Raw genomic sequence first — 15,147 nt, forward strand, 5'->3', positions numbered from 1 at the left:
AAGTACCGTCTCGCCTTGCTGAGCACATCAGCTTCATGGAATACCCTCCAAGAATAAAATCCTAAATTACCATTTAGCCTTTTCCTCCTTAACCGCGAAACTAAACGATATTGGATAATATGTCAACACCTAGTATTCCGATGCTGTGGCTTAGTTTTTTTTTATTCTTTAAAAGATTGTGTTTGTTAAATTGAATACTGAATGACGCGTTCAATACCCCGGAAATGGACCTTCAAAAATAATTATTAAATCAAATACAATAATGATTTCAGTAGCTATGACATGTGTTATTTATTGCTAGAAATAGCGCTCCCCTTTTAGACAATCGGTTAATCTTAGTGAATAGCTGAAGGAATGAAATATCCTGTATGTGACGTCACATCATCACGCACGGGCGGACCACACTGATGGGTTTATATTTTTAATAGAAAGTAGCAATTTTATTCAAAATATATAAAAAACAAAATTGGATGTATCTGTCACCGTAAAATTGTAAAAACCGTTAGATTGTAATCTATCTTGCGAGATTGTAAACTGTCGAAAGATTGTGAACCTCAACAAACTGCTTACAAATTAACGTATTATTATTCGGTAGTTATATGAAATTGTTGGGAAGTAAAATTAATCTGTAATTGACCAAAGAAGTTTGAATGATAACTAAGTTAGTGTAGTACAATCTACCGAATACCGATAACCGATAACCGATAGATTACAATCTAACGGTTTTTACAATTTTACGTTAACATATCGATATCAACTATAGGTACGTCAATACAAAAACGTTTTTTTTTATAGAACAGGGGGCAAACGGGAACGGCATGGACACTCAAAGCCAGAGGGTTCACGAGTGCGTCACCGGTCTTTAAATAATAATAATAATAAGGAAATAAACTCCAAAACTGGATCATTTCATTAAAAGAATATACAGCCGTGTGACGCTATGATTCACCGCTAGTATAAAATTAACTGATTTCATGAAATTCATGAAAAAACACCAAAGTGTAAACGAGTAGATCACTAGACCCTGTTTCAGATTGAAATTCATGGAACGTCATCCCCTGAGTGTAGATTATAGAAGTATGTAAAACAGTAGTTTTCACCTCGCGAGACCCGAAGGAGCAAATAGAATCTATCATAGAAATGTCAAAGCACCTAATTTGACGACGATGCCTGAGCATTCGGATTTCCCGGTGGATCGTGGAGGAAGACGGAGATGGGTATATTGTGTTGTCTATGTATGAAAGAGATGGATGATCGGTCACGGGCGCGATTGAGATGATTGGTGTACGTGCGTTCTCGACCGCGCCTCTACGTGACTTTGGTACAACTTTGAGATCAAAATCCATCGATCGGCAATGTTTGATACTTTAAGCAGGGATAAGACGAATTATTTTATTCCTTGTCAATTTAACATCTACGTTGTTCACGGAATATTAAATATAAATAATTTTATATATATTGTATGATTTTTAATTAAAAATATTTACAACAGAGAAATTTTAATTGTAACTTTTATTTCATTTTTAAATTATCGATTTAGTTTTTAAGTTATTCCTATTTTGAAATTCCGAACCGATAATTGGAATTACTGTAACTACTAAATTGTATACTTTATTGGCTATTTATATATACTCGTAAAGTCGAAAGCTATTTATAAAGTATTAAGATATCTTATCGCAGTACAATTTGGTAGGCGTTTAACAGGTAGACCAGCGCATACCTCGTCTACTGTTTAAAGTTTCTCATTCATTGTTTTACAAGCCTTTCGTTTCAATGACACAATTTCTCTGTATTTAATGCTCAATGAACATCTAATATTCGAGTCATTTCAATTTTTTGGTGGGAAATTTCGAATTTAGAACAGTGATTTTGAAATCAAACCCGAAATTCCGGGAATCGCGACCGAATAATATAACACAATCTCGTCTTTACAGGATACTCTAAATCAAGAATGCAAATCAAAAAGATACACACTAAGTGTTTGATAGATTTTCTGTTTGTTGATTTAACGGACACTAAAAACGGTCCGTTAACCTGTGTAATTCGTTGACTAACGTAATGCATGTATATGCCCTTTTTTGAAGGATAGTTCTACGTATAAAACATGAATGTACTAGGTACAGAGTCAAGGATAAATGAAGAATGGTCTAATAGTCTGTACACGGACTTAGGTGTAAGCTAAATTAGACAAATCTCAACTCACACTGAGCAAACAAGGAGTCCCGATCGTATCTGCTGGAGTTTCTATCTAAAAAATTAAAAAATCAGTAGCGCTACAACCTCTTTAGGTCTTGGCCTCAGATTTCTGAATCTGTTTCATGATCAATTTTAAATCGAATAGGCAAGTAGGTGATCAGCCTCCAGTGCCTGACACACGCCGTCGACTTTTTGGGTCTAAGACATGTCGGTTTTCTCACGATGTTTTCCTTCACCGTTCGAGCAAATGTTAAATGCGCACATAGAAAGAAAGTCCATTGGTGCACAGCCGGGGATCCAACCTACGACCTCAGGTATGAGAGTCGCATGCTGAAGCCACTAGGCCAACACTGCTCTTTGCGGAGTTTCTATCTAGGGTGTCAATAGATGCTTCAACGTGGTGGTTGGCTAAATAAGGTCTCCAGGGTTTGTTTACCATATTTTCCCATGGCGAGGAAAAATCTGGATTCGATTCCTATTTTTTGGGTTGGTACAAAAGAGGTTACCTTCCCTATTGAAGAGTTTAAGAAGATAAATCCTAAAAGATTACAGAAAATTACATAAACTAAAATAAAATAAAAATTACTTATATAACAAATGAGGTTTTATGGACTTAGCATTACATTAATAAAATATACTTCTACGACAAAATATTAAGTGTTTTAAAACGTTAGAAATAAGTGTTTCATAATTCCATTTAAGTTCATTGAATCCAACTTAACAACTGTAATGTAAAAGTCATGTTATTTTTTTTAAATTTTATTTCAATTCTGAATTCAAAGTCACCCACAAACTTACCCCAGGAGGGTGCTTTATAGACTAAGGAATATATTAGACCCGACTTTTTATGTTATAACACATTTAATAGTACAGAATGTTTGTTGTTTAAGTTAACATTTCCAGCTTGAGAGAAATAAAATTATAATTTATAAGAATAAAACTTTAAGTTTTACCAATAGCTGTATTATGTAATTGTTTTTAAACTTATAAAATAAATTTTATATGTTATTAATTAATAATGAAGTTGAAATAAATAATCTACTATGGAATAAAAAGAAATATTAACAAAATAATGTTTTGCCATAAAATATTACAAGTTCGGTACGATGTCTATTCATTGCAATTCTATGTCCGGTGGTGCATGCAATTGTGGGTGGTGCATTGTCGCCTGTCAACACGTCCTCAACATGCACTTTTTGCTGCCATGTCTAAAACATTTATACATAAAAAATTAAACTGTTTCTTATAAAAAAATGCTTCTTGCAAATTTAAAAAGTGCATTCGAAAAAAGAGCTCAAAAAATATGTTCCAAATTCAAAATATGGAATTATAATACCATTTTTTTACAATAGTTCCAAATTTAAAATGTGTGAAATTAATTTCATTTTTCAAACATGTGTTCTAAATTCAAACAATTGATTGTTCTAAACAGTTTGTTATTTTATTATTTATGCTTTATCTTAAAATATGTATTCAAGGACAATACATACATCGACATAAACCAAGCTAACATAATTAAGTGTACTACAAAAAAGACAGTAATAAATAAAATTACATATAGAAAAGAAGTTCCGTCAGAGGGTGAAGAAGACGAATGCTGAAGAACCAATATTACAGGGTGAAGTTTGTGTATGTTAAACAGTTACGGAGGAGCTTATGCTATATGGCTAAACATTAATATTATAGGAGGTTTAACTTGCGTGTTTAATAGAAAAGATAAGTTAAGGACTATAGATTAGAGCAGTGTTGGCCTAGTGGCTTGCACCTGCGCCTGTCAATCGAGGCCATCTATTTGAATCATATCTGCGCATTTTCTATGTACATAATTAACACTTGTTCGTAAAGGAAAATATGCTGCGGCATACCATAGATCTAAAAATCTACAGTGTGTCAGGCACAGACACAGGCCCTCTTGTCTATTAAAAAAACACAGAGAGAAGAATTATAAGAGGTTGGTAGCGCCACTGGTTTTATTCACGGCAATTATCTTGATATACACTATATCTTCAAAGAAAATAAAGATTCCTATATGTAACCTTTTATGCATATAGGTAATGTGTAAACGTGGGAAAATGGACGGTTCTTGTCAAATATTTAAAATAAAATTTAAAAAATGACATCACGTCTTTCACTGCATAACACCATCCATTGGAAATTTCTCCCAACCTGGCATTGCACGCCAATTGAAAAATTACCCACGTTATTAGGTTTCGAAAAAAGTCCTTTATTAGGGCGCGTTAAATGTAGCAAGAAAAATGCAAGAGGGACCTTAATGTAATAGACTTTTTTAAAGTGTAAGTAGCAATTTGCGAAGTCAAATTGGTGTTAACGCTTTAAGCTTCTCTTCTTTTAAATGCTTCGTATTTTTAATTGGTGTAATATTGGACTTGTATTGTGGGAAATGCCGCTAAAACAAAATTAATTGTGACGATTTATAACGACCTAGCACTATGTCTTAGCACTATTAAAAAGGCCGGCAACGCACTCGAAAATCCTCCTTTAGTAGAATGAGGGTGCATATTTAGCAGTAGCACTGCTTCCTGCCTACTATAAAAATATGATACTGAAGGTTTATGTAATCAATATAATATGTACTAATTTCTTTTATCACAGTGTTTGTGCGAAACTGCTTAACCGATATAGATGTAAATTTTTGTGTACATTTAATAGGTCGTTTTAATTATATTTGTTTATTTTTGGACAACATTTTTAAATCTATTCATTTGGCATTAAAAATTTAACCCCCATTCAAATTAGTACTGTAATTATCATAAAGATAACATGTCAAACTCTATATGGTACTAAATCTAACGAAAACCCTAGTTATCGTAAATTGCAGTTGCCCAGTGTACGTAGGAAAATTGCAGTCGCCGAGTGTACGGAGGGGAGGTTCGTGCCCGGAATGAACAATGCTCCAGAACTCATATCCGGCTCTACGGATATTTTTAGGATTAATATCGTGTTGATGGCTCAGTTTCCCGTTTCTAGTTTGATGTAAGATTAAAATGTGAGGAAATTGAAACGAAGAATTCGCTTCTTACAGTTTGTAGGTATTATAGAAATTTAATTGTTGAAGGAATCAAAAATATTCGTAGTTTCACATCACTACATAGTATAAAACAAAGTCGCTTTCTCTGTCCCTATTTCCCTTTGTATGCTTAAATCTTTGAAACTACACAACGGATTTTGATGCGTTTTTTTTTAATAGATAGAGTGATTCAAGAGGAAATTATATGTATAATAACATCCATTTAATAGTGGAGAAGTACTGTTATTTTTGAGGTTTCTAATGTGATGTCGTAAATAATTACATTTTTTCCGCTTACATTGCAAACGCAGGCTAAACCCTACGAGTTTTATCAAAATAATGTACTAAGTATTGTACACATTGAAAAGTTCTACAGAAAAGTCCGTGATGGTATATGTCTATCTCTTATGGATAACCCACAATAACTTTTTTTGTCATTTACTTTTTACGACAAATAATGGCTAATTTTCGAAGCGATTTTAACCAATACAGCATTAATCCTTAACCAATTAATTACCTTGAATACATTGTTCATTTAATATAGATCTATATGGCCCTTTACACCGTATGATTTAAGTGAATATTTTCGAAGATATTACAGATTTAAAAATTGCGGGACGTAGCGTTTGCGGCGGTACCGGCCGGCCGCAGTTTTTCTGTAGTGTATTTAGTATCAGCATTGCACCCGTGCGAAGCCGGGGCGGGTCGCTAGTTAGTAAATAAAAGAGAATTTTCAGTTTTTATTTTTAAATCTATTAATGTATTTAATTGACTTATGTTTTCTGTTTCGTATATTTTGTATAACAATGTAACCTGTTTTGGCTTTGTTACATATTATCTAAGTGTTTCTTTTATAAATTGTATATGTGTAGCTGTAAGATTACTTATAAATAGATAAATTCTTAAATTTTGAACTTTTCAAAATGGCGTATCGAAAGAGTTCTCACGCATAAGCAATAGTATAAATAACAGGGGTTTAGTTTTTTAAAGAAAATGTTGTCAAATATTTTTTCCTTATTAAATGCTCTTTTTCTTGAATGTTTGAAGACCGTATACGATGCGGGTATTCTGTCGGGTATATAAGGTAATTTATTTATCATTAAACTAATTAATAATTAAAAAAATATGGAATTTTATTTATATATTTAGTTATATAAAACAAGAAACACGAAAAAGGTCTCATCTCAATATTAAAATCTAATTATTCTTAAATAGAACTGGCTGGTATTAAAAAGAAAGAATGTAAACAAAGAGAAAGGGTTAAAAGATGGTATCAAGCGCCATCTTAACCCTTCACTTAGGGCTGTTATTAATTTATTTGTCGCATATCAGCGAAATTATACAAATTCGGCCGTAATAACTCCCATATGCAAAGTTTAATGTTTCGCTTTGATTTTATCATTGTTTAATTCATTTTGTAAGTAATGAAGGGTTGATTCGTGGATTATTCGTATTCTTATAATAATTCAATACACAAAGTAACTAGTAGATGTACTAAATATTCATGATTTAGGCATAAACAATCTATTCTGATGGGTTGTAAACATTTTTCTGTTTTATCGATAAGGTGATCTGAGTCTACAAAACCATGTCTGATTTCCCTCGAAATCGAACCCTGGACCTCTAAGTTATACGCCATGGTATAACTTAGAGGTCCAGGTTCCACTATGCCATGGAAACGGTGAATTATATGTGTTACACTTACTCAATATTTAACATACCTACTAAGTAATATATTATGTAATACATTGATTATAAATATTAGAAGTAGATTCCAATATAGCCACATAATATTAACTTGAGGATTATCTTTACATGGCAACACAAAGCGCGGGACAATTAAAATTAGAATATCTTAATTCGTATCAAAGTATCAGGGTTGCAATCTTAATGCGCGTGTGCTTCCCTAATTCTAGAGTAATATGAGATAAACTTGGACATGTTTATTTGTATGTAAGTGAATGTTTACTGAGATAGGAATTAATTAATTTTATATAAATAAATAAAACAGCAGTGTTGGCCTAGTGGCTTCTTCTTTCGTGGTGCAGGAAAACATCGTGAGTAAACCGGTATGTTTTAGACCCTAAAAGTCTATGATGTGTCTCAGGCACAGATCACTTAAATAGAAAAAAAAATGATTGACCAGACCTTCAGGGTCTATGTTGGTGTTGTTTTTAATACATTTTAACAATATCTTATTAATAACTACAAATAATATTTGTAACTTTACTAAAAGGCGTCTTTAGTCTAGTTTACTTAAAACAAATTTCATTTGTATCATATATTAGATACTATTTTAAATTATTATAAGTTTAAGTACTTTGTAGTAATTTAAATACCAAGTATAAGAACTTAAACTTAAATGAATTGAGAAGGATTTGCCATAAATACTTCATGAGAAAATCTAGCTCTTTCCATAAACTTTAAAAAGTAGCGATAGGTTACTCCAGGCGCAAGTTCTATAGTTTCAAAAATCGAACGTGATGCAATGTAAAAGTGTTCTATAGAACAAAGTTTCAAAAATCGAACGTCATTCAGTGTAAAAGTGTTCTATAAAAGTAAGTTTCAAAAATCGAACATCCTTCAGTGTGATCACGAACGTGCGAAACCCTAATAAAAAAAAAAAATCGGTTGTCTGTAAAGTCGGTTTACTAACGATAGTTGAACGTGACAACGTAATAAAAAAATATTGATGGGATGGTTGCATTTTTCAAAAAAAAAATTAAATTTTATTTGTTTGATAGGTATTTTGTATGGATATAGAGAAGGAGGTAAATTGAAATCACAATTGAATTGATCAAGTTAGCTATTTGTTCGCATAAATACAATTATGTCAATTTTAAATGGAACGCCTCAGAGCGAGGTAACGCCTCAGAGCGCAGTAACGCCGCATGAGTCATGTTTTTTCGTGCGTGCAGCCGGCTCCATCGAATTATAAGACGTTGTCACGTCAAAAAGATGTGGCAAGTAATAGAAATGAGATAATTAAAGGCGAGATGTCTTCGCGTTCGTATGACGTCACTAATCCCCCGCACCACGATAGTGCAGATACTGAATTTTAATCAGAATCGATCGCATTTGCCCTACATTTAGCAAGGGACTCACGTACAATGACCTAGCCGATGTTTTTATTGGTAGGGTGCCATGTGTTCGTGCTGGTAAACACGGAGTGATGCGTTGGATTGGCATATTAGCATATTAGCTAAATGGCATATTAGCTAAATGGTTTTTTATTAATAATATGACTAATTAATTAAATTTAGCTTCAATAAGTCGATAGTTTTTGCCAGAATTGTTTATATTTCTTTGCCTTTCAAACGAATTGCACGAATCTACAAAATAAATAAAATATTTACCTGAAGCAATACGAGTTCATTGTCCATTTGTTAATCTGAAACTTCAATGTCAAGATCGTGGAGACACCTGTCGAGAAAAAGTGGAAATCACGAATTATCCAATGAAGACAGTTTTCTGGTTGATCTAGTGCGGTCAAACGTTCACGGGCGAAGCGGAGCGATATTAACTGAAACTTAGAAGATTCTAATTTGATTTTTTTACTAATTATATTATTATTTATATTATATTATTTTTTTATTAATCCTCGTTAGAACAATAAACCCTTATAAGGCATGATTTCGCGTGTAAAATATGTATGAACTATAAATTTATTATAAGGTATTTAAGCTTTTGAATTAAGGAAACACTTGGGATAAAATATACTCCGAAATACTTATGACACGAAATTCTAGAAACAGTCAGTATAATAAGATCTTACAAAGCCTTACATGTAATCGCATTCTAGCATCGAGTGTCTCTGGTCGGTGGTTTTAAGTGAGGTGATTTCTCTGCCCGCTTCGTGTATAAAAGATACGTATGCAAGATCGCTGTCGCTCCGCTCGTGACACTATTCACACCCCGCGTACCATCGCGTCCACGATACAACGCGTGACCGTGTCCACTAAAACGATCTCTTTATTGATTAAAAGATGTTTACCGTAACCGCCTCAGAAACAGACGTTGACGGAATTAAAAATAAAGGATTCGTATTTCTGTTTCAACATTTTTCTGTACTTACCTACAATATAGGAAGCAAGGTTTATCTGATCACTGTAGTCTGTATGATTAGCTACCGTATAATTTGTTATTTTTAGGGTCTGTTTCACAATGTAAGGATAAGTTCTACATAAGTTCCAAATTAGCTATTTATTACTTATTGGTAGGATAAACACTATTGTTGCGTTTCACGACTGTCAGATAGCGCTATTCGTCACATAAAGTCCACCATAAGTTATGAGTTTGATGAAGTGTCAAATAGCACAATTTATCTTCCAAATAATTTATGTGTTGCATAGTGATTTGGCACTTTATCCATACATTGTGAAAGATACCCTTAAATAAATAAATAACAAAAATTATATAGTCTACCGTCTACCGCTGTCTTCGCCGTATTCTGCATCTGGCCTGAAAAGATCTCTAACGAGCAACTTTGGGAGCGCTGCCAAAAACCCCGATCAGCCATCAGATCAAGCGACGCAAATGGAATCGGATAGGCCATACACTCCAAAGGGATCCCAATCATTTTCCCAAGCAGGCGCTTGATTGGAAGCGTGGCCATCCCAAGCAAACCTGGCTCCGTAGAGTTGCAACTTGCAGACGAGGCAAAGAGAGCCGGAAAGACTTGGAGCGAGGTAAAATACGAGGCTCAAGACCGATCGCGATGGAGACTCTCTGTCTCTGTGGACGCCTTCTGCCCTATCTAGGGGTTTTAGGACATAAGTCAAGTCATTTAGTCTAGTAAGGTAGTCGTGACATTTGCTGCAGTGTTTAGTTTAACTTTCTATATGTTGACAATACTGTGACGTCATTATATTTCGACGCGAATTTTTACTATGAAAAAACTAATAGTACACTTCATCTTTTTTTTAGTGCCTCTTCATTACTGGAGGTTGGCCCTCAGTCTCTTGAAGCGTGTCATGTCCTGTGCCAGATGCGGCAACTCTTCCGCAGTCGCAATACCCGTCTACTCCCTAACGTTGCGAAGCCATATTTTCAACCTTCTACCAACACGCTTAACACCACAATATTTGTAAATAAATGAAATGACCTTGCAAATAAGGGTTATATTAGATCGCATAACGACGCAGTTAGAAAACCACAGACTCTAGAATACAGTAAAAATTAGCTCACAGTGGTTTTGGTAGATTTAAATATTTGATTAATTAAATTTGAACATCTGTAAGCATTTTCAACTGTACTCTTACAGAACGTCAATATACATAAGACGGTAATTTAATAATTATAAGAACCTGCGAGTCTGCGTTGAAAGTAAGAGACCTACGAACCTTTTTTTGTTTCTTGAGTCTATGTTGAAAGTCAGAGACCCACCGAGACCTACAGCTACGAACCTTTTTTTTAAAATTTAAAATATAAAAATCTGCTTTAGCGGATTACGCGGGAAACATCACTAAACGTATTTCTTAATGTGGAAATCATCTCCTGTAATACAAGTATTATTTGATATTTATACGAATCTTATCGGTATACACATTCTAAATAATACATCGAATTGAAACCACAGCAAGCATAAAGGGCATAGGAACGCAACTAATGCGTCTAACACTGGTCAAATGGCTAATGTCGACCGGAAGCCGCAAGCATCCCACTTCCGGGAAATGACCCCAATCCTGCAGCGGTATTGATCATACACTGATTTATTGTTTTAGGTATTACGAATATAATAATGATTTAAATTACATGCCATTGAAAGCGTTTAGGTACATGACCTACCATTTAAACGCACTCAAGGGGTTTTTACCTGTAATTATTTACCTAAGCCGCCTATTACCGCATGTTTCGTAAGTTTTTTTTTATATTTTGGAAAAAAATATGCCCAAGTACCTAATGCAGCCGTATTATAGCGTTAAAATTTTTGAAATCGGTCATGTAGTTTTTCCATTTATTCATTATAAACAAGCAAGTTATTACCGTTTATTATCTTAGTATAGATAACATAAGTCCAAAGATAGAGACATACCCAATGATGTGTTTTTTTTTCAGTTAAGTGGCAACTTATTACATAATAGGTGTTCTGCTTTCACTGCCCAAAACAATCTTTGTTTTACGGGTTTCTAAACGGTACTAACAAACTATGGAGACAGTTTTCATTTGCTAGAATAAGTATCTAGATAGGTATATGATGCTACCTATACTCAAAAGTTACCATTTTTCAGTAAACTTTAATAAAATATTTATCATTTAATAAATTCTATAACCCGTAATCCTTTGTATTGACAGTTAAATTCCCGACAAAATTATTTGGGTTGGTCCTACCTTGACCAATTATTTTTAAGACAGAAATGTTTCATTAGGTACAGGGTTGCAAGATATTATTAGTTATTTATTAATACTCTCGCGCTTGATATTTTTCTAGCGTCTTAATCACCTATTAGTTGATTTCTGGTCGTAGATATTAAAAGACTGAATATTGTCTTCAAGGTTAGTGCAATAGGTATGGAAGTGTCGTTAACTTTGCGCCACGCCCGCGCGAGAATAGATCAATACCTGAGATCCCGCCGTGGGTATAAAATATATATAGCTTTTTATACCAGCTAGCTATATAATCAGCTAGTATAGGTTTTATACTAGCTGATGCTGCTGTTGCTTGCTTGGCATGCGACATTGCTTTATCTTATATATAGGTAAAATTCTCGTGTCACAATGTTAGTTACCATACTCCTCCGAAACGGCTTGACCGATTTTTATCAAATTTTATATGCATATTCAGTAGGTCTGAGAATCGGCTACTATCTATTTTTCATACCCCTAAGTGATAAGGATTGTCCACCCCATTTTTTTTAAATTTTTTCATGATACAGCATACAAAAATACATACTACCCCTAATTTTCACCTCTCTACGATCAACCCCTATTTTTTATTATTGTAGAATGTAGATAGTTTTTTTAATTAACTAAAAAATGTTTCCTAGAAATAATATAGGTAGGTACATGGCAAAACAAACGTTTGCCGGGTCAGCTAGTAGGTACAATATACTTTATTATTTTTCAATGTTATCATACTGGCTTCGTGTGTTCTTATGGGAATATGTGAGTTGTATTTGATTAAGTAGATTTTTTAGGTTCAAAGGTCAATTTAGACGATTATTAGATTGGTTTATTTATTTAGCTATTAGAATAACACTACAAGAGTTACGATACAAGAGTTTTTCTTGTTTTGTATGAAGTCAATGCAAGCAACGTATGACGTATCATTACGTATGATTAATGTTTACGTAAATCGCTCATCCCACTGAATGCCAATCGTTAACAGGTGCAGCCACACCCCTCTTAATATTCACCGCCTAAACATATTAACGGTCTCCTAATTAAACCTATACACGAATCTGGAACCAAACCGCAGCACAGCCTCAACTGGCGAAGATCCAACCAACATTCCACTTATTATATTCTATCAGCAGACGCTCTAAACGTATTCGTGGACATATCACGTAGGCTACTACTGGCAATTTTAACCAATCACAACGCGACAATTCAACTTAATAGCTTAGGCCACGCCCAATCACGTCACCGCCTATTACAGAGCGTGTAACGACGCAGGCTTTTAACTCCACGATGATAACCGATCGACGCGTCTATCCCTCTCTATTATAGAGCGGTGTCCTGCTCTGATTTACCGATTCGACGTCTAGGACGAGTAATAGAGTCTCGTTTGGCGCGTGCTTGGTTTCAGTTGCACGTCCGAGGTCGAAAGAGGGGGACGCGTGCAACTGCTTTCGATAATCGGCCGCGCGTTCGGTACGTGAAAATCGGACAGTTCACAGCCAGTCACGTAAACGTAAAAACGGATATATGCCCAGAATATTTATTAAGTGGGTGGTTGTGCGTGACTTTTCCCTTGTAGCTAGCCCAGTAAATGATCGGACGCGAAAATAGAATGGTTTGTTTGATAACTAAAGACTTCCGCGCCTGAAAACACCATCGCAGCTTATTTGCGACATGTTAACTGGCTGACTGTTCGGGACTAAACTGTGTTATGTGAAATGGACCTCTTATTCGAATTTTGAAATGTGCGCGTTTGGAATCTGTTTTGAACTCGAATAAAAAAAAAGTGACAATGTTGCCATATCAAGCTGTGGCTATGGACTATGTAGCGGGGTTCCCTCATCACCAGCGGCCTGGTGGGTTGCCTGGAGTGATGGGCCTGCCGGGACCAGGTCCAGGGCTGAATCCAGGGCTGAATTCTGCCTTCACCCATTCCTGGTTCGTACAGACAAGCCCGGATATCTGTCGGCAGCAACAAGCATCCAACCAATCGCATCTTGAACCTGGGCACGTTTCTTTTTTATTTATATTTTAATTTTTATTTACAACTTTTATAGTGAATATAAGGTTGCTTATTGATTAATCATATAGGAAATATTTTAATTGTTTTTAGATTTATTTATTAAAAGTAACAACCTATTTAAGTAATATCAATAAACAATCATAATATTTAAAAATAAGTCGTAGCAATGTGGCAATTATTTTTATTTGCAATTTTATTGAAAACGCTTCGTATTTATGTGCTTTTAAATTAATCAAAAAATATTTCGAAATGAAGATGAGATTGAGTATTGAGGATAAGATTTTAGAATGTGTTTTTAGTAATTTAATTTTAAGAATCTAATAAGAATCTAAAATCAAATTTTATATATTTATTAAATATTTCTTTGGGCGAATTGAATTCATTAAAATTAATCCCTTAATATTGGGAACTTTAAATCTGGAATTTAAGAATGTTAATACAATATTGATGATTTAAATAAAGAGTTAAGTTGGCGACTGGTAGATAGAACCAGTTACCCCAGAGCTGGTGCTTTCCTGGCTCAGCGAATAAGTATCGCAATACAGCAAGGAAATGCTGCCAGCGTTAAAGGTAGATACACTGCCACCGGGACCAAACTTTTTAAGAAAAAATAAATTTTCTTTTTAATAATTTTTAATTATTTTTATAATTACTTTGTAGGTTAAGAAAATTGTAAATATGTACTATATATTTGTTTGTTGTTTAGTTAAATGAATAAAATTGTGTTACTAAAACATAAAAATAAAGAATAAGAAAATTTTGCGTAAAAGTTAACTAATTGCAATTTTACGCAATATTTACATTTGATATTCAAAAAACAAAACAGGACGGAGCGAGTTTAAATTAAGATTTTATCTGCGCATGACACGAACAACTGGTCATGCTCTAAGAAAATGTAGACTTATGTAAAATATTTAAAATAAAATAGTGAATAAAAAAAAACATTCATATTTCAATAAAATTAGAAATTAGTTTTACTTTATTTCTTTTTAAAAATTTAAAACAAATATAATAGTATCTACTTGTTGTCTTTTTTTTTAGAGTTGTTCGATATTTAAACTCAAGTCTCTACACACAATTTGACAAAACGTTCGAAAAAGTATTTACTTTAAGTGATATTTTTAAATTTAGAAAGCTTGTTTTCATATACTATAAATATCATTTATATTAGACAATTAAACTATAAACTATCTACAAAGCATTATTAAACTCTACATACACAAATGCGGAACAGATCTAAATCTTTTTATGTCTTAAACAAAGACAATACACGCCGTAAAGTAACAATATACAGGTTAGCCTTCGTAATTTGTCGTTTTCTCAGAAATACACATAATGAGACATGTTTAATACAAACATGTATTTAAATTGGCTTGTTTCATTGAGGTTTTTGGTTGTTGACAGCGTTTTGACATAAGATATAACTTTTTAGAAATATACGAATACATTTTTGAATCATTAGTTGTATATTTGTTGTCAATGTGAAAGCTTTGATTCAATAACCTTACAGTCGTAGATTTAAGCTTAAGATCATATATTTAAAAAGAAAAGACAGCTATTC

The 15,147-nt window shown here is 33.7% G+C and overlaps 1 protein-coding gene across 2 annotated transcripts in view; it reads left to right on the forward strand.

Moving 5' to 3' along the window:
• The window catches only part of LOC125051746 (protein trachealess), a 98,614-nt gene that overhangs the window by 37,159 nt on the left and 46,308 nt on the right, over positions 1-15,147 (forward strand). The window contains exon 1 of one of the 2 annotated variants that reach the window (XM_047652283.1): positions 12,984-13,570. The exons of the other annotated variant lie outside the window; for it this stretch is intronic. Coding sequence (XP_047508239.1) covers positions 13,356-13,570 — 215 coding nt within the window. The 5' untranslated portion in view covers positions 12,984-13,355. Of the gene's footprint in view, positions 1-12,983; positions 13,571-15,147 lie in introns of those variants that run through there. 2 annotated transcript variants of the gene reach the window in all.

Source organism: Pieris napi, chromosome 8 (assembly GCF_905475465.1).
Source record: "Pieris napi chromosome 8, ilPieNapi1.2, whole genome shotgun sequence".
NCBI classification, from domain to species: Eukaryota; Metazoa; Arthropoda; class Insecta; order Lepidoptera; family Pieridae; genus Pieris; species Pieris napi.